The 19,891-nt window shown below is 42.1% G+C and overlaps 1 protein-coding gene across 3 annotated transcripts in view; it reads right to left on the bottom strand.

The window, feature by feature from the left end:
• Positions 1–19,891, bottom strand: part of kifc3 (kinesin family member C3) — a 50,550-nt gene that overhangs the window by 17,812 nt on the left and 12,847 nt on the right. Inside the window, exons 2-13 of one of the 3 annotated variants that reach the window (XM_072464685.1) lie at positions 17,808–17,928; positions 13,413–13,555; positions 12,196–12,231; positions 10,596–10,749; positions 10,382–10,461; positions 8,810–8,875; positions 7,259–7,387; positions 5,710–5,970; positions 4,775–4,948; positions 4,135–4,197; positions 3,026–3,173; positions 1,518–1,648 (exon numbers count right to left, since the gene is read on the bottom strand). In XM_072464685.1, the coding sequence (XP_072320786.1) occupies positions 1,518–1,648; positions 3,026–3,173; positions 4,135–4,197; positions 4,775–4,948; positions 5,710–5,970; positions 7,259–7,387; positions 8,810–8,875; positions 10,382–10,461; positions 10,596–10,749; positions 12,196–12,231; positions 13,413–13,555; positions 17,808–17,928 (1,506 nt within the window). The remainder of the gene's footprint in view (positions 1–1,517; positions 1,649–3,025; positions 3,174–4,134; positions 4,198–4,774; positions 4,949–5,709; positions 5,971–7,258; positions 7,388–8,809; positions 8,876–10,381; positions 10,462–10,595; positions 10,750–12,195; positions 12,232–13,412; positions 13,556–17,807; positions 17,929–19,891) is intronic. The other 2 variants (XM_072464686.1, XM_072464687.1) reach the window with 2 other exon arrangements.

The raw sequence follows: 19,891 nt of genomic DNA, 5'->3' as shown, positions 1-19,891 counted from the left end.
AGTGACATATCGACAGTGACATATCGACAGTGACATATCGACAGTGACATATCGACAGTGACATATCGACAGTGACATATCGCCAGTGACAGTGACATATCGACAGTGACATATCGCCGTGACAGTGACATATCGCCGTGACAGTGACATATCGACAGTGACATATCGACAGTGACATATCGACAGTGACATATCGACAGTGACATATCGACAGTGACATATCGACAGTGACATATCGACAGTGACATATTGACAGTGACATATCGACAGTGACATATCGACAGTGACAGTGACATATCGACAGTGGCATATCGCCGTGACAGTGGCATATCGCCGTGACAGTGGTATATCGTCGTGACAGTGGCATATCGTCGTGACAGTGACATATCGTCGTGACAGTGGCATATCGTCGTGACAGTGATATATCGTCGTGACAGTGACATATCGTCGTGACAGTGGCATATCGCGTCGCGACAGTGATATATCGCCGTGACAGTGGTATATCGTCGTGACAGTGGCATATCGTCGTGACAGTGATATATCGTCGTGACAGTGACATATCGTCGCGACAGTGGCATATCGCGTCGCGACAGTGATATATCGACGTGACAGTGGTATATCGTCGTGACAGTGGCATATCGTCGTGACAGTGGCATATCGCCGCGACAGTGGCATATCGTCGCGACAGTGGTATATCGTCGTGACAGTGACATATCGTCGTGACAGTGGCATATCGTCGTGACAGTGATATATCGTCGTGACAGTGACATATCGTCGCGACAGTGGCATATCGCGTCGCGACAGTGATATATCGCCGTGACAGTGGTATATCGTCGTGACAGTGGCATATCGTCGTGACAGTGGCATATCGTCGTGACAGTGATATATCGCCGTGACAGTGGTATATCGTCGTGACAGTGGCATATCGTCGTGACAGTGGCATATCGTCGTGACAGTGATATATCGTCGTGACAGTGACATATCGTCGCGACAGTGGCATATCGCGTCGCGACAGTGATATATCGACGTGACAGTGGCATATCGTCGTGACAGTGATATATCGTCGTGACAGTGGCATATTGCCGCGACAGTGGCATATCGTCGCGACAGTGGTATATCGTCGTGACAGTGACATATCGTCGTGACAGTGGCATATCGTCGCGACAGTGGTATATCGTCGTGACAGTGACATATCGTCGTGACAGTGGCATATCGTCGTGACAGTGATATATCGTCGTGACAGTGACATATCGTCGCGACAGTGGCATATCGCGTCGCGACAGTGATATATCGTCGCGACAGTGATATATCGCCGTGACAGTGGTATATCGTCGTGACAGTGGCATATCGTCGTGACAGTGATATATCGTCGTGACAGTGGCATATCGCCGCGACAGTGGTATATCGTCGCGACAGTGGTATATCGTCGTGACAGTGACATATCGTCGTGACAGTGACATATCGTCGTGACAGTGATATATCGTCGTGACAGTGATATATCGTCGTGACAGTGGTACCTCTTGCTTGGCCTCGGCGATGGCCTTGTCCAGCATGAAGGGAAACTCCTGGACCTGTTTCTTCAAGCTGTTGTAGTCGCTGGTGAGAGTCCTGAGAGCCGGCTGCAGACTCATCAAGTTCATCCGCACTCCTGCGAGAAAAACGACATTCTACTGAGCTTCGACTGTAGCCAGGAGACAAAGTATGTGAATAAATAAAACACATCCGACATTTAAGTACAAGCCAATCGAGAACAGGGATGTCAAGATTATATGGTCGAAAGTGATCATAATATTGTGATGTTTCTTACTAAAAGAAGAATTACACTATAAAATAAAATTCCCATTTCTGTTGGTATTCAGAGCAAGTTTGTGAAGGTTTTTTTTGTATTAAGCCTAATAACACTGCTGGATTTAAATAAAACATCTGCTCTGGGTTTTTTAGAGAGAAATCTAGTTGCAATTGCTCTTCCACATACTGTGCATCAGGGGTGGGATATTATTTTCCCCGAGCCATATTTGGATCCAGACGAGAGGCGGAGGGCGGGGCTGCGATCACTGCACATCAAGCATTCTGTAAACTATCTAATTTCTTATGTCCTTAATAAAGATAACATTAAATGAATTAGATAAATGCAGACAAGCTCCACAGCCAAGACAATTAAAAAAGTAGAACATATATATCATATTATTATTAGATTTATTTTGTCATTTTTTTTATAAACAAGAGACTTAAACTACACACATATACAAACATAATCCTGGCATATTTTTTAAGTGCCCAGCTAAAAGCAAAGCCGTATATTCAAATTATATTTCTCCTAATCTGTGTTGCAACAGTTATTTTCAAAAACTAGTGCCGGAATTAAAAATATAAGAAAATGTCTCGATAAAGTTTGCAAACACTGGCAACTCAATTAGGGAAGACGTTAGCAGGGTGAATGGTAATATAGCTGTTGTTTACCCTGTGTGAAGTAGAAGGATGGCACTAGAGGGACCTCGTCGTCAAGATCGTCCCTGAAGTCTTAAGTAAACAGAGCAACAGCTTGTCCCTTCGGGGAGATGCATTAAAAAAGGCCATCGCCACTTAAATCCTTCTTATTACAGTGAATTGTATTAAATATTTCAGCTTTATAATTCTTACTGACCATATTACAGCAATAATACAAATTTAATTCTTGTTTTACCTTATAGTTTTATGATGTACGACTCATTTTACCTCTTAAATTATTTGGTTAAATCGATAATTGTTATTATTTAGGTCACAATATAATCATAAAAACTAAAAAAGAATGTTTTGTTGAATCTATACGCCAAAATAGTACAAATACACAAAGAACTTTTTCATCTGGTCGGAAAGTTTGAGAAAGAATATTGAACCGCTAAAACTTGGGAAATTATTGTAAAATCGTGACGTTTCTTCTCGCAGTAATCTTTAAAGTAAACATTTTTATCATGACATCCCTTTATGTAATGTAATGTGTACAATCCGACTGAACTACAGACACGTTTTCAGTGTTTTTTCGGACCTGCCAGGTTTTGGTGCACCGTCTTCATTTCACACTCGGCTCTGATAAACGCCTCTTCGATGACGCGGTTCTTCTCGTCCTCCAGATTCTGCATCTCCACCTCCAGCCGGCCCTGCGCTCGCTCCATCTCGCCCTCGTACACCAGGATCTGCAGGAGATCACGGGTGAATTAGCGTTTTGCACAACCCGACAGCAGCTCCTTGTTTAATAGTTTTTCGAGGTAAAAACAAATCTGTCAAACCAACGTGTAACTTTTTGCGCTGGAGGAAACGGCCACCTGCTTCTCTTTATGTATGTCGCTGCTTTGCCTGGAATGTCCCGCAATGTGGCATTAAACACATCAATAGCCATGAAAACAAGAAGATTTTGCTGCCAGGTCAAGTTACAGGTCAGGTCTTCGGAAAGGCAAGCCAGCTCACAGTTTTATTACATGTTTTAGAGCCAGAAAAACACCTGTATTAACTACAAGCTAGTTACATTTAATGCCATGATGTGGAGACAATAGGGCCGTGCTAAAATATGAACATATTTACTTATCATTTGCCATGTCAGTATTGATATTGTGAGCTACTGAAACAGTACTTTTTGGTATATTTTACAAAATGATTTAGTGACAGCTATAATTTTGTTGCTCGTTTAGAAAAAGGAAATATTTTATGCAATACATTTCACGTATTCATTGTTTTGATGGTTCAAATAGGTCCGTTTCATATTACGGTAAGTTTGTGCAGGTAATGGTATAGCAAAGAAACTGTTAAAATGTATTTGGTTCTTAAAAAAAGTAACATTTTGCAGAATATCATGTGCAATAAACTGATTATTGCATGTATTGTGAGCAATGTACTGTGTGTGTATCGTATCAGCCCGTCAGGTGGTCGACCTTCCACCAAAAAAGTTACACAGCACTTCTTTAACACAAGAAAATGCTGATTCACAATAGTCTAAGGCCTAATAGGACTCAGGAGGACAATATAAACAATAGAACGTGTAAAACAAATACTCGATGCAGTAAAGGTATGGTCACGTCACAGTTACACTTTAGGTGCCTGGACCAGGTTCACAGAAGGAGAACGTTACTGGGAGATACAAATTTTGAAATGAGAGCAGACCTGGGACAGGCTACAAACGGCCTCAGAGTTTCTCACAGCTTTAGTGAGCGACTCAAACAAGCGCTGAAGGCAGAAAGAGAAGAGGAACTGAATACAGGGTCAAGTTTACAGCGTCAGAACATGTCAAATCAGATGTCTACTTGAGAAAAAGTGGAGGTTCTACTTGGATGAACTGATAAACTTTGAAAACTCCAAAACTTTGCACAGGAGGTAGTAAAGAAAAGCAGACAAATGCTAGGCACACGGACTAAAACAGGTTAAAAGTTGTTTATTTTGTGGAAAGATGCCAATTATTTATTGTCAAGAAAACTTTTATTTGTAGATAACTCTTAGCCAGATTAGACTGAGACTTACTTTACTTTCCACAGTGAAAATGACCTGTAGCTCACACATTCCTACATATTATCCAGATTTTTAAAACGTTAGAAACATGTTTGAAACTGTTAAGAAAGTAAGTACAATAGAATATAAATAAAAAACATATCTAAATATACTGAGGAATAAGGAGAAACGGTGCAAAGATGAAAATGGTGACTTTGATATGACATTAGGTCTTCCTGACATAAGGGTGAGTGGTTGTACAGTGTGGAGTAGGGTGTAAGAGTGCACTTCTGTACGGCGCAGAGTGGGAGCCTCTTACCTGAGTGCGGAGCTGGGTGCAGGTGCGCTGGGAGTCATGGAGCTGAGTCTCGAGCTCTCGAAGCAGCTGCCTCTGGACTGAAACCTGCTCCTGAAGAGCAGAGTTCTTCCCCTGGAGCTCAGACAGAACCTTCTGTGAGTCTGCAGACTGCACTTCCACCGTCTGAGTCACGTACTGCCAACAGAGACATTTCTTAAAACCATATAACCAACAACAATAATGTTATTTACAGTATGCATCATTCATTAAACCAGTGGTTCTCAAACGTTACTACTTTGCTCTTGACTGCGTTCTTGTGCTCCTCACCTTGACTCTAGGCGGCGCTGTGACCTGTCTGTGTTCTTGTGCTCCCTCACCTTGACTCTAGGCGGCGCTGTGGCACTGTGACCTGTCTGTATTCTTGTGCTCCCTCACCTTGACTCTAGGCGGCGCTGTGGCACTGTGACCCGTCTGTGTTCTTGTGCTCCCTCACCTTGACTCTAGGCGGCGCTGTGGCACTGCGACCTGTCTGTGTTCTTGTGCTCCCTCACCTTGACTCTAGGCGGCGCTGTGGCACTGTGACCTGTCTGTGTTCTTGTGCTCCCTCACCTTGACTCTAGGCGGCGCTGTGGCACTGTGACCTGCCTGTGTTCTTGTGCTCCCTCACCTTGACTCTAGGCGGCGCTGTGGCACTGTGACCTGCCTGTGTTCTTGTGCTCCCTCACCTTGACTCTAGGCGGCGCTGTGGCACTGTGACCTGTCTGTGTTCTTGTGCTCCTCACCTTGACTCTAGGCGGCGCTGTGGCACTGTGACCTGTCTGTGTTCTTGTGCTCCCTCACCTTGACTCTAAGCGGCGCTGTGGCACTGTGACCTGTCTGTGTTCTTGTGCTCCCTCACCTTGACTCTAGGCGGCGCTGTGGCACTGTGACCTGCCTGTGTTCTTGTGCTCCCTCACCTTGACTCTAGGCGGCGCTGTGGCCTGTCTGTGCAGCTCCTCCTCGCACTCCTGTATCCTGAGGCTGAGTTTGCGCTCGGCCTGGGTCTGCGAGCGCTCGGACTCCTGCAGCTGCCTCGTGGCCTGGTCCAGCTCGCGGTGAAGACTCTCCACCTTCTGGCTCTTCTCCTGCAGGTCCCGCTCCAGCTCCGCCAGCCGCCGCTCCCTCTGCCGCGCCTGGTTCTCCCAACGAGACACCTCCCTCTGAAGGGTCTCTGCATTCTGGGACACACGGGACAGTCAGAACGCTTTTATGTCTTCATTAAGAGGGAGGACAGGGACACGCCCTAAAGTCAGTGTGCGGGACCAAAAAGGCAAAATTATAAAAAGAGTTGATCTGAAAAGAATGCACCAGTGGGGGCAGTAGTTACCGTAGTTACCCGGAAGTGGGGGCAGTAGTTACCGTAGTTACCCGGAAGTGGGGGCAGTAGTTACCGTAGTTACCGTAGTTATCCGGAAGTGGGGGCAGTAGTTATCTGGCTATAGGGGCACTAGTTACCATAGTTACATGGCTGTGAGGGCAGCAGTTACCGTAGTTACCTGGCTGTGGGGGCAGTAGTTACCGTAGTTACCTGGCTGTGGGGGCAGTAGTTACCGTAGTTACCTGGCTGTGGGGGCAGTAGTTACCGTAGTTACCTGGCTGTGGGGGCAGTAGTTACCTGGCTGTGGGGGCAGTAGTTACCTGGCTGTGGGGGCAGTAGTTACCGTAGTTACCTGGCTGTGGGGGCAGTAGTTACCGTAGTTACCTGGCTGTGGGGGCAGTAGTTACCTGGCTGTGGGGGCAGTAGTTACCGTAGTTACCTGGCTGTGGGGGCAGTAGTTACCGTAGTTACCTGGCTATGGGGGCAGTAGTTACCGTAGTTACCTGGCTGTGGGGGCAGTAGTTACCGTAGTTACCGTAGTTAACCGGAAGTGGGGGCAGTAGTTATCTGGCTATAGGGGCACTAGTTACCATAGTTACCTGGCTGTGGGGGCAGTAGTTACCTGGCTGTGGGGGCAGTAGTTACCGTAGTTACCTGGCTGTGGGGGCAGTAGTTACCGTAGTTACCTGGCTGTGGGGGCAGTAGTTACCGTAGTTACCTGGCTGTGGGGGCAGTAGTTACCGTGGTTACCTGGCTGTGGGGGCAGTAGTTACCGTAGTTACCTGGCTGTGGGGGCAGTAGTTACCGTGGTTACCTGGCTGTGGGGGCAGTAGTTACCGTAGTTACCTGGCTGTGGGGGCAGTAGTTACCTGGCTGTGGGGGCAGTAGTTACCGTAGTTACCTGGCTGTGGGGGCAGTAGTTACCGTGGTTACCTGGCTGTGGGGGCAGTAGTTACCGTAGTTACCTGGCTGTGGGGGCAGTAGTTACCTGGCTGTGGGGGCAGTAGTTACCGTGGTTACCTGGCTGTGGGGGCAGTAGTTACCGTGGTTACCTGGCTGTGGGGGCAGTAGTTACCGTGGTTACCTGGCTGTGGGGGCAGTAGTTACCGTGGTTACCTGGCTGTGGGGGCAGTAGTTACCGTAGTTACCTGGCTGTGGGGGCAGATGGGGCAGTTCTCGGAGCCGGGGTCTGAGCTCTTGTAAGTTTTCAGCTCCTGCTTCAGACGCTGGTTCTCGACCACCAGCCGCTCCAACTGCTTCTCCAGGTCTGTCGCCCCCTGCAGGACGAAAACATGAATTTATCAACATCTTTATCCTTTAGTGACTAACTAAAGTTTAGTCTGTCAGAAGGGTTTGGTATTCAACCTGTGTAAATATAAAATATGACAGCTCCTTGGTCAATAGAAACACGTTTTTAGCAAAGTTAGCGCCATCTTTGGAAACACTTAAGGTTCCTTTGATTTAAACAGGCATTATTAAAGCACTAATTATTAGTTTATAAGCACTTAAAAGCATGTACAAGCATGTGTCACAGGGTATATGGAATAATGGGACTGGAACAAAAGAGGACATGTGCCAATCTGACTTTATACACACTACACTTTTTCCTTGTTCTGTTTATTTTAGCAGTGCAATATATAAAAACAATAAAATGAAAAATAATAATAATAATAGTTTGATAAAAAGTGTATTAATGCTCTTATGTGCTTTAATAATTTATCAACATTTATAAGGTAGAATTGGCCATCAGTAAATGGCTTGAGTGCATAATTAAACAACCAGTGCTCATAAATAACTTTTAAATAGTTAATGATAGATTATCTTAAAGTGTCTTTGAGTGGAGAGGCTGAGGTTTTACCTGTTGTGGTCCAGAGACACAAATAAATCAGTTCAAGTTCATTTGATCCTCAAACATTTTACTTTAGAATGTATTAAAAAAAAAACAATGCTTAAGATGCGCTTTACCTTCTTAACCTCAAGTATTTGCAATTCGACTCCTCGTGCCTTGTGTTTGTTCTTATACTTTAGGAAGAGTATATGAGGTATGAAGAGGATGAACTGAAGAAGCCATTTGGATGAGTGGCAAAACTTATTCAAAACTCTATTCAATTTTCGTTTGCACAAAGAGGAAAAGCCAACATGGTCGACACTTCTCACGTCCATTCAGAAAACTCACTATGAGATAACGACAGGCACGTTACAAACATGATCAATACTGACAGCAACAGCCTTATTGATCGGCCCATTTATAACTCCTTTGTGACAAATATAGAGACAGAATGAATCATGACGCTGCTCGTTACTCGCATATAAACCGACCTGTCAAGATACTTTCGATATTGACTTCATGTTCAATCAATAAAATCAAAGACTGATACATTTTGGCTCAATATTTATCATGTGTCCCTTTTCTCTGCAATAGCGCTGCAGATAGTTCAATAAGTAACAAAACAATAAGTAAAAAACATAATAAGTCCAGAGTTATTATATTACGCTTTTACATAATTTTAAATCACCATGGCACATTCCTAGTTTGTGATTTTGTTTGTTCACCGACAATGTTTAAATGAAGTTCTTTCTGACACTAACATTCACTTCCTCCTCACTAACGTTACCGCTGCGGATCTAATCTTTCTCGTGCCCTGAGCGTGACACTTTTGACAGGGTTTAACGGTTCGTCGGGGGAATGTGGCTCGTACCAGTTCAGAGCGCAGTCTCTCCACCTCCTGGGTCTGGTCCAGCAGCTTCTCCTCCAGCTCCTCCACCTGAAAGGACAGAGACGAGCGAGTCCAGCAAGAAATGCACACGGCTGCTATCAGAGCGGGACAATGTGAATCTGAACTATAGTTGGATTCTGTTCAAAGACATTTTCAGCACATCCAGGAGCATTAACATTAGAGAGAAGACTAAACTAATACAAGGATCCTTTATCATTCTAATGTTTATGCTCTCAAAGTGAACGTAAGTGACAGGACAATAAGCCACAATTACTACAAACATTTATTTTAGTAATTATTTGTATGATTAAATCGATTTGTTTTGGGAATTGCGACTGGCTTCAACTTTTTTTTGCCCTAGATAAAGCTGAAGTGATGCTGTTTTTTTTCTTTTTTTTTAAATCAAACCATCAAAAATATACATTTTTTGTGTCATTTCGGTGTCATTTCCGCTTTGTCTGAGTTATTAAACCTCTTCTCTCGGCTCATGGCACATTTGGAGTATGTGTAGAGTCTTAATAAACTAAAATAGCTGACAATTATTTAAACAACGTCAATTAGTTCAGAGTAATTCATTTATTAACTTGTTTCAGTCCTACTGCAAATGCTATTGGGCTAATGTTCACATGTCTATAGTATTTTTGTAGAACCATTACATGTTGCATCCATCCAGCACCTATTGTTTTGTATTGTACCAGTTTATATTTTCACAACTAAATGCAAGTAGGCAAATTATTCTTAAATTGTTTCTCATCATTATAATTCTGTGCATAAAACAGATCCTTCACATCACTTATATTGAGCGTTTTTATCCAAAACAGAACACAAATAAAGTCACAGCGTCTGCAGCAGCTCAGAGAGAACAAAGAGCACAGGCCTGTCGCAGCGACGTGCACCGCCTCTGAACAGGCCTGACTCGGACTAAAATAGACTCTTTTACCAGAGCGATATCACGCTGTGATGGGGATGTGCCGCCCCATAAACTGGCATTAGCAAAGGCTCAGAATAAATGGACAAACAATGGACAAAATAAAACACTTATTTTATGCCATAGTATGCATTAACACCACCTTATAACTTTCTACTGTTATTATTTACTTATCCCGAGTTCTCTCTGGTCCTGCCCAGCCGTTTTATTTATCTATTATTATTTATGCATTTATCATATTATATATTTTTTTATTATAATTCCCGTATTATTAATAATAATGTATGTATAGGTTTATATTTTATTTATAATAAATAATAATTATTATTTTAATGAAACGTTATTATTATAACTATTATGGATGGGACGCGGTTAAAAAAAATGGTTCACAAACCTCAGGAGACGCTGTAGTTACACAAGCAGTGCAACATTGACAACTAATTGTGTTTAACTGAACCGTACAACTTTTTTACAACAAATCTGTCATGGACCCGATCTCGTGCCTCGTCTCGTGATTATTGGGTCTCGTCCCAAACCTAATGGTCTAACCTAAAGTCTTTATTTTTTCATGAATAGTAAAACCTGTCCGTTTGGCCTGCTGGTTCTGGTTGTGTGGTGGAGCAGACCTGTGTGTGCAGCCGTGTCACGAGCTGCTCCTTCTCTGGACTGGAATGGTCAGATTTACTGGGCTCCGACAGCGGGACGCCTACCAAAGACCGAGAGCACAGGTTTGTACTCACGTCACTGTTTGGTGATTAGAGCTGCAACAATTAAGCTACCAATCGTCTACAAAGTAGGATGATATAAACCATATATACAGATTAATGCTGCTGCTCTCACCGTTGCAGCGAGCAGGTGGAGGAGAGTTTTGAGGCGAATCCACAGTGGTTTTCCCCTCTGCGTTTTGCTGCTGCAGCTGCTGGAGCAGAAGATGTCGAGTGACTTCCTCAGCGCGGAGCCGGGCCTGGAACTCACACACCTTCTCCTGGAGCGTCTGCGAGGACAGACGGAGAGTGAGAACGTTTCCTTCTTCTACTTCACCGTATTAAAAAAATGCAGTCTTAAAAATGTGAAACTAGTTTGCTGCAGCTGAAAGGAATCGATCACGTGTTCTGAGCATCATAATTGTTCACTGTTATGAGTTTGGAAGTGCTTTTTCACGACTTTCAGAGGACACAGTAAAGCGAACAACCAGGATGCAAACAGCACACTGCTATAAAGCGCTCTATGACCATGTATACACGTAGCCGGGTATCTGATAAAAAGCACATTTTTCTATGATTTGACCAAAGTGAAGATTTTGGTAAACCCCGGTTTTATGTTTCAGAGTGGACATGGGTAACTGCTGTTTTAAGTTCCCAAAGTCACTATCTGTGACAATTAATAAATAAACGTCACGAGTCCTTGTGTATGTCTGACAGCGGATAATATGGATCCTTTGAGAAGTGTTATTACTTTTGTACTGCAAGTGTTTTTTTCTTGCTCGATTTGCAAACTAAACTCCTGCTTCTTGTCAGTGCTTTACAGTCTGCTCTATCGCACCAAATAACCTTTCCTCCACATCGAAGGCATGCCACTCCCGAAAGACTACCTGGCTCCATGCTTCATGTTGCGGAAGTGACGAAGAGAAAAGGCTCTCATTGGATAGATTGGGTCAAACTTTCAGGCAAAAACTGCCAACTATTGGTCTGGCATGTTAATGGCCGCGCGCAATTATATGGATTTGTGTGGATGGCTTATATTTAAAATGATTGTGTGTTTGCAGTGCTTTTTAATCAAACAAAGGGTGCGGATAAACGTTTATAAAAATACCCGCCTATGTGTATACATGGCCTATCATTAGATACAGGACTAATTTTAACCCTAAGAGCTATTACTTTTCCAACATTTCTGTGATGTAGAAACTCTTTACTTGTGTGTTTGCGAAGGACAATAATCAGCTAAAAGGGGGCGTGACACTGGCAAAAGCTCTATCTTGTCAGTGCACTTTCTACCAAAGTGCACTTTCTACCAAAGTGCACTGACTTTTTTACTGAATACTAGTAAAACCCGTATGAATCAGGAAAATGGCAGATTAAACACACAGTTCACTTCCAGATCAAGATAACTCATTCGTTTCTACTGTTGTGAATATAAATCCTTGACCAAGACTCCATCAACCGATCAAACTACTAAAAAGTCTACAGGTCTTATTCTTAATACACCATTTGTTGACTTTGAAGTCTCTGTTGATGCTTTACTAAGGCAGGAATAAGTGCACTTATCATAAAGAGTTACCACGTCTTCTGATCATGACCAGAGTTACAAACGCAGTTAATTTTTTGTGAAAACAGTCCAAAAATACACAGTGTAAAAGAGCAACAACGTTATTTAGAAAGCTACAAAACATGAGGGATAATAAAAGGAGGGAAATATGAAGTATGAAGTTTTTTTTTTTTACTGTAGCTGAAGTCCAGAGACAGGACCAGGTGACCTTCTGAGAGCAGAGAATAGAGACGATGAGACATGCACAAGTTAAAGAGGAAAAATGAATAAAAATGACAGAGAAGATGAATAAAAATGACAGATCAGAGACAGGTGAAGAGAAAAACAGATGTACTGGGTGGAAGATATGCCCAGAAACCGTAAACTAAAAAGGAGAGATTATGTTAAATATACATTATTTTTATTTTGGGAACTCCAGTTAGTGCCAAATCTGGACTAAATTCTGCATTTTATCTTTTATTTGAAGGAGCTTTGTATATATAATTATGTATTTTGCTGCATCCTAAACCAGTACAGGGCTCAACACCCATTCATGGTGATTTTACATGATGTTCTGGGTAAAGATGGCTGCAGTGTTACGGTTAAATACAAGGACAGGGGAAGCGACGGGAAAGGCAGCGGTGACTGTGTTTGAGAGCGTGACGTCACAGAGTGCAGGAAACGCAGCGTCAGCAGAAGTTAGAGCAGAGGACGAAACATGACTGGGCCATTTGTGGTTTTTAACTGGACCGTTCCGCTTCAGGCCACGGTCACTTCAAACACATCGAAAGGCACGACACGAGAGGCTTATAATGGGCTAAAAAGAGTGTTCTTTAGCGGTCTGACATCAAGGTTCATGATACAGTACTGAAATGTGGTGCGATTAACGATAATATCGCGATAGTTATTAAAAAAAATACATTTTAAACGTATCTCGGGTATTCATGTTTATAATGACGAATAAGTTTAAAAATGTTTTAGAATTGTACTTTGTTACAAGTAAAGTGAAGGTTGCAAGATGATTTCAAGATGTTAATGTTAAAAATCGCTCTTTTTTGATTGAAAAATTGTCAACTTTTAGTGAAATTGGGTCAGATAACACAAATACATACAATTAAATCTAATTTTCACAGGTTTAGAACTTGAAATTATTACATAAGTCTATTTAATTTAGCTGTGGGGGTCCCAGAGTTGGTTTCATGGTTATTCTGGGGGCCTGAAAAGTTTGGGATTTTCGGTTTGTCAAGTTATTTTGTGAGGCAAATGAAGAAGGTGTGAAAAACAAAAGGTGGAACGAGGTGGAAAAACCTACTTTGGACATTTTGAAACGATTCATGTCGTTACGTTTGCGTTTCCGCCTCCAAAACAACGTGAAAATCCCACACCAGCGCGAGAGTGACATCGGCGTGTTACCTGTATGAGAAGGTGCTGGGTCGGGGAGCTGGTCTCGTTCAGCTCCGAGCTCACCGAGGCTCTCCGTGGAAACGCAGAAGTCGGTAAAGACAGAAACGACCCGTCCTCTTCACCATCACTCATCAGGAAGTCCACCGAGCTCGCTGCGGCACAAACGAGCGACAATACGAGTGAGAAACGTGCAAAAAACATGACAAACACATCGTCATGTGGTTAAAGAGCACTAAAACTCAGTATCAATACAAAGGAATAGGTTTGATACTCAATATCACAATGATAATATAAAACATATTTTCTTATACAATACTGTCATTTTCTACACAAAATAGTAGTACTTTCTATTATGTCGTCTCTCTAGTTCTGATAAAGATTCAGATAAACTACTTGCGGGTGAAAATTTAAACCTGTTTAATCTAAAAACATTGTGCAGGTGACTACTTTAACAGTTTCTACTGTGGATCACTCCTGGACAAAATGAGGGGTTACGTGCACCCACTAACATTTTGTGTGTCAATACTTTAATTAAAGTACCTAATTTTGGAAATCGATGGTAATTTTAATTTTTTTACTTTTGACAACCATAGCGACTGATGCCGTTATAATCTCTACCCTTATGTATCACTACTGCAGCTGAGGCTACTGCTGCCATTTCTGCTTTGACAAAAAAATTCTGAAATCAGAACACAAATTACAAATAAACCGCTCTAGTGTGAGGCCTGTGCTTTTGGGAGCAGACGCTGGAGACACGAGTCTTTAACGCTCTGGACATGCGTTTGAACTGGACACAAACCCAACTCGCATCCAACTCGTGCTACTCTGAAAGGAAGCCCCTGATTGGTTGACCCGCTGCCAATTTTACCAAAATTTCAGCTTTTCCAACTCTGGCATCTGACTCTGCACGTAAACTTGACCTTTAACCCCGCAGCGTGACCATTTATCATACTGTATTAATAGCCTAATAGACGAAACACAAAGCCACACTCTAAAGAAGTTTGACAACCATTATAATAAGTTTTACATCATCCAAATGGGTTATTGTTATTCGTGTGTTCTGTACAGTTTTCTGCACGTCAGTACAAGACTGGATTTCCTCCACTGTGATTTGTCCCAGTTGCTACAACCTCGAACCTCCTCAGAATAAAGATGAATTACACCCAATGCTGAGGAAAATGCCAAGTGCTAAAGCTGTTGGCCTTAATACCACAGATGCATCTTGCTTCACATAATCGTATTACAGGTGCCTCAATGCGCTATGGAAGATTATAACACTGTTGGAGAGAACGTTGGAGAGAACGTGTGGAAAAATACACCTTGGACAATGTGTGAAGACAAGGAATGTCCATACTTTTGAAATGATAAAATGAATCATAAATTCTCTAAAAGATTTAAGTAAATAAGAAGTTTCCCCCGTTTGCTTGCCAATTGGACACTATGAGTACCAGAGTGCGGTCACAAGTCTGCTCCGACTACATGAGCACAAATCTGATCAACACTTGAATTAAAGCTCAGATATTTCCCACAATGCACTAATTGTTCAACTGCAACTAATATTGTTCTCAGTAACAACAAACACTTGTTAAACACCGTTATTAACCGTTCATATGCCCTTCCATGCCAATGCCTACAGTCACAAGTATCCGCAACCACATGTGTCCGTCAGAGCACAAGTAGAACCTGACACAAACACTAAGATATTGTGTTTTATTTGCATAACTTTATATAACACATAAAACTGTGACGAGCTGGCCCCTGTCCAGGCCCAAAGTCACTGGGACAGGGGTCAACTGGACTGGAGCCTAATGAGTAAAAGCAGTAGATTAGAATGAATGAACCATTAGCACAGCAACAATTTGGCTAAGCTAACCATTTCTCACAGCTAATACTAACATGACTTAACATTAAAATAAACAAATTACATTTTAAAGTAGATACTGTCTGATTGATCTTTATGAGAAGATTATTTTAGTTTGATATTTTAATGAGTTTTATTTTCGATTTTAGACCCCTAAAGTTAAACTGGAAGGGCTGACGCTAACACTGAGCTAGCTAAGTGCTGTTGTGAGACCAATATAACACGTTTCAGTTCTTTAGCCCTTTGCAGAGATGGGAGATGTATCGGATGGATAATATAGCATTTGTCGTTTTGTCGATATACATGCGTTCTCACTTCCGGCAAATTACCAGTACATCCGGGAACTTGTACCCGCCGCCATTTTGACCGGGTGACGCTTGCAACAGCACGTCATTTTCTACATCATACTGAGCGCGGCATAGTACTTTACAACCGCACGGCTACTATATTCACCAAAATGCCAAAATACTGCGTTGTTTTTGGATGCAATGTTCGCGTATTGGATAGTCAGAAACTTAGATTGCCGGGTGAAAATTCCCGGGCTTTCAATCAAAATAGTCGTAGATACTGGGCCAATCCACATCAGGCCAGTCAGTCGGGCTGTCCTTCCACAAACCCTGCGGCATTCTGTAGGGACATTCCGCTGGTATCAGACCAAGGAATGACAGCTTTGTCATGTACCTTTTTCTGCCGTCATAGTCTAAAGAATTATAATATTCGTAGCTCATTATGCCGCGCTCCGTATGACATAGAAAATGACGTGCTGTCCAGCTGTTGCAATCGTCACACGGTCAAAATGGCGGCGGGTAAAAGTTCCCGGATGTACTGGTAATTTGCCGGAAGTGAGAACGCATGTATACAACATTTTAATATAGCGTAGATCGTCTCTAAGAACTTGACAAACGTCTAGCGTAATCTCCCAAACAGGCATTTCTGCACTTTGTGGTTCATTTCATGGTCTATCCGTGTTTTATGCGATACTTGAACCTTAAGACATTTACAGACACATTTTTGCACATTCCTGATGCAAAATATCATCTGAATATCGCTCGAGTTATGGCAAAAAGAGATAATATTCATTTTTGTATTAACGTTGCCTTCTCAAACGTCACAGTAATTCATTAAACACCTGGAACGTACTGTGTGCATTGAAAGTCTGTCAGCGTCTTCAAATGTACATCAAGTCAACGTACTGGAGCTAAACAGATGATTGACAGCCTGATTGTTCATGGATGTTAAGTTTAGCAACGATCATATTTTACAGGCGTTTAGTGAGCCGTCAGGTCAAACAACATTAGCAACACGTCGACAAGAATCTGAAACCACAACCTCAAATGAATATGAACATCTTTAAAGCAGCAATATTATGTTTGCATAGAGTTAGTGACAATTAGAGGTGGGCAATTTATATTCAATCACATTAATCTAAATTTTGATAAGACTTGAGTAAAATGGCTACAAAAAGAGCAGATTAAAAATAAAAAGTGTATAAGGTGACATTTATGCACTTTTGTGATTTATGTTACAGATATTTCATATTTGTCTGATAAATAAACCTCAAATAATGTGTTTAAAAGAACATGTTTAGGCACATTTCTGTTGGATTGACATGTTTTCTTGACTATAGTTACTGGGATAGTCCATAATTCTGATGAAATAATAGCAGGCTTTTCTAGTCCAAATCAATGTTAACAATTAAGAGTAACATTTATCAAACATTTTCACAAATTAGAACTATGAAACTTTTAATTGCCTGTTTTAAATAACTAAATTAATACTGTGATTTCCAACCAATGTGCCTTGAAAACGTCTCTATTTTAGTTCACAAATTGATTTCTGATCCTAAATAGAAGGTTAAACAATCACCACTATCAAAAAAAACAAAAACAAGCGTTAATTGTGTAATTTGCATAGTTAAATTGAAAGCACCAGACACAGTGGAACGGAGAATATTTGCTACATTCTTTACCACTATTTTGCCTGAAAGGTGCGATAATAAAAATATTAAAACTGTATGATTTAATTTGACAACCTACACACACGAGTTATAAAACTATTGCCAATGGAAACTGCACGTACACCGACTTCTATACATCTTGACGTCAACACAAACAGGAGCTGAATCACTTCTTGTCTTCTACCTCCTCTAAGTCCATTCCTGTTGTTCTCTTGGCATAAAGCACATGTTACAGTGAATACAAGCTCTGAAACTCGCCCGTTTCCCCGGTCGAGCCACAATAGCTGCTGTGTTGAAACCCTGATCCTGTGCTCTCCTGGGAACCAGAGTGTAAGGCGATCAGCTTTTATGTACTCAAAGCAAACGGGACAAGAAAAACAAACACAAACTGAAGTATATTCCAGCGTTAGATACGATTGTAATCTTACCCGTTTGCTGCATTGATAGTGACCTCTCTCGCTACCGCTCGCCGGACTTCCATTCATTAGTTTAAAAGGTAAGTCCAGCCCCTCCCTCCACACGGCAGAAGACATGTCAAAAATGCGGCCCGCTGAGTTCTCCTGGCATCCGCCCACTTCCCGCTCACCGTCCAATGAGATGTTGTTCTTCCAGAGCTCCTGCAGGCAGGGGGCGTGGCCGAGATCCCAGGTCTTTCTTGTGCCAAACATGACCGCAGGGCTGAGCAGAGCGCTGGACCGCTGGACCGGCTGAGGACAGACGGAGAGGAAGGTGCATGTTACTATGATGTTACGGCAATATGAATCCACATCAATGACTTTGACACGTCAGGACATTGTAACAAAATAACAGAAAACCATTGCATCCACTATATAATCCATCCATCTTTGACACAAGGGCTGCAGCAGTAGTCAACGAGAAAAAAACGTTATTTCTATTGTACATTGACCTTTTTAAGTACATTTTTAACCAAACGGAGACATCTAGAGAACGTGTACACATATTACTGATGAAAACCATAAATATTAAATTATTTTTGGGACATTTGATCACGTAAACGCCATAGTTTGAACTACTAACAATTATCAAATTATTAGGACTGCAACAAGTTAATCATTGCAACTAATCAAATAATATTTTTCAGGACCATAAAAAGACTCCAAAACATGCCATGTGTGAGAAAAGTTGTTTAATGACTCGTACAAAGCAGAAATTATATCAAAATCACGCACGACATGCAAACTTTTAGTGTTATTTAAAAAAAAAAAAAAAAAAAGAAAAATACTCAAAACTGCATCATCCTAACTTCATCTGGGTCCAATTGCATAAAAAAGCGATTTACAGGCATTTTGCATTCTAAACAAATTGATTAAATTGAAAGAATAATTGCTAGACTAATCAATAAGCAAACGTTAGTTGCATCCTTAATTACTACTTAATTTCTTTATTATTAAGAATTTCCCTTTGTGTATGAACACGTTTTGATTCTGAAAAACTGAAATTGAAGAGAAGGATTTACATATGTGCCATGTCTAAAGCATCACATGCACAAGTAGCAACAGTTTCATAATCATCCGCGAATGATTCAAATAAAGTAGAACAAAAAAGGTCAAAGTGACACCCCAGTGCAAAGTCACGTCCTAAACACTCCTACCGGTCCATGTCGCCCTGGTTTCCTTCTGTCAAGCGTCCATTCTCCTCTCTCTCTGTCCTGCCAGCGTTTGTGGAGGAGACTTCCCACCCAGCCGAGCATCATGGCCAAATCTAACTTTTATCTTGAAACGTTCTGCGCTGGCTCCGTCACACGAGGCTGAGCAGGTAGACCCGCCCCAGACTCAGGTGATCCTCGGCCCCATGGACAGTCCGATCTGGAGTCGGCGCAAACGCTTCAACGTAATCTGCTTTACAGCTTTGTTGGCGTTGGTGAACTGATCTGAGGTCTGCAGACAAACGGTGGCCGTAATCTGAGCTAATCCCGGGGCAGATGGCCGGGTTAAGCCCTAAATGCACTTTGTGACAATGTCCACTGTGTTAGGCTCGTTAAAGGGTTATTAATTAAACTTTCACTGTCGTCATTCAAGAAAATTAGACATTTGACTTCAGTACTAAGGAAAAGGCTAAATACGCATATTTAAAAAGAGGACATATATATTTTATGAGCTTTTATTAACCATCTTGTAATAATGTTCCGTCATCATAAACCTGATTGATTCATGAAGGTTTTTTAGTGACCCCGTGTTGTCCACCATTTCAGGACTTGAGTGCTCAGGAAATCGGTTTTCACCTACACCCCATCTCCACCCACTACTCTGTACTAGATTAAAAACAAGGGTAAGCTAGGGCTGTGTTCAAAATATCGAAACGGCGATATATCGTCACGGGCTTCGTATCGATACTTTTCAATAACGTTAATTTATTAAAAATTGTCCGGGCGGCCGTTTAGAAGCTCCCTCCTGTAGAGGGCGGTAAACAGCGCGGAACCACTGAGACAGACACACACCGTGCACCAGCGTGTACACAGGCCTGAAGAAGAGCTTTTGGATCGAAACGTCGCTACTGTTACACGCCTCCCTTTTCCATTCTATTTGATTTCCTTTTTCATTGATTTCATTCCTTTCACCCCTTTATTTTATACAAATTCAACGCAGCCCCGGAGCTAACTTAGCCCCGAGATCGCCATTTTAGCCCCGGAGCTAACACAGCCCCGAGGCC

The sequence above is a fragment of the Eucyclogobius newberryi genome, unplaced genomic scaffold, assembly GCF_026437365.1.
Source record: "Eucyclogobius newberryi isolate DKJ021-1_F unplaced genomic scaffold, fEucNew1.0.hap1 SCAF_5, whole genome shotgun sequence".
NCBI lineage: Eukaryota > Metazoa > Chordata > Actinopteri > Gobiiformes > Gobiidae > Eucyclogobius > Eucyclogobius newberryi.
This window is presented reverse-complemented; position numbering and strand designations above follow the sequence as displayed.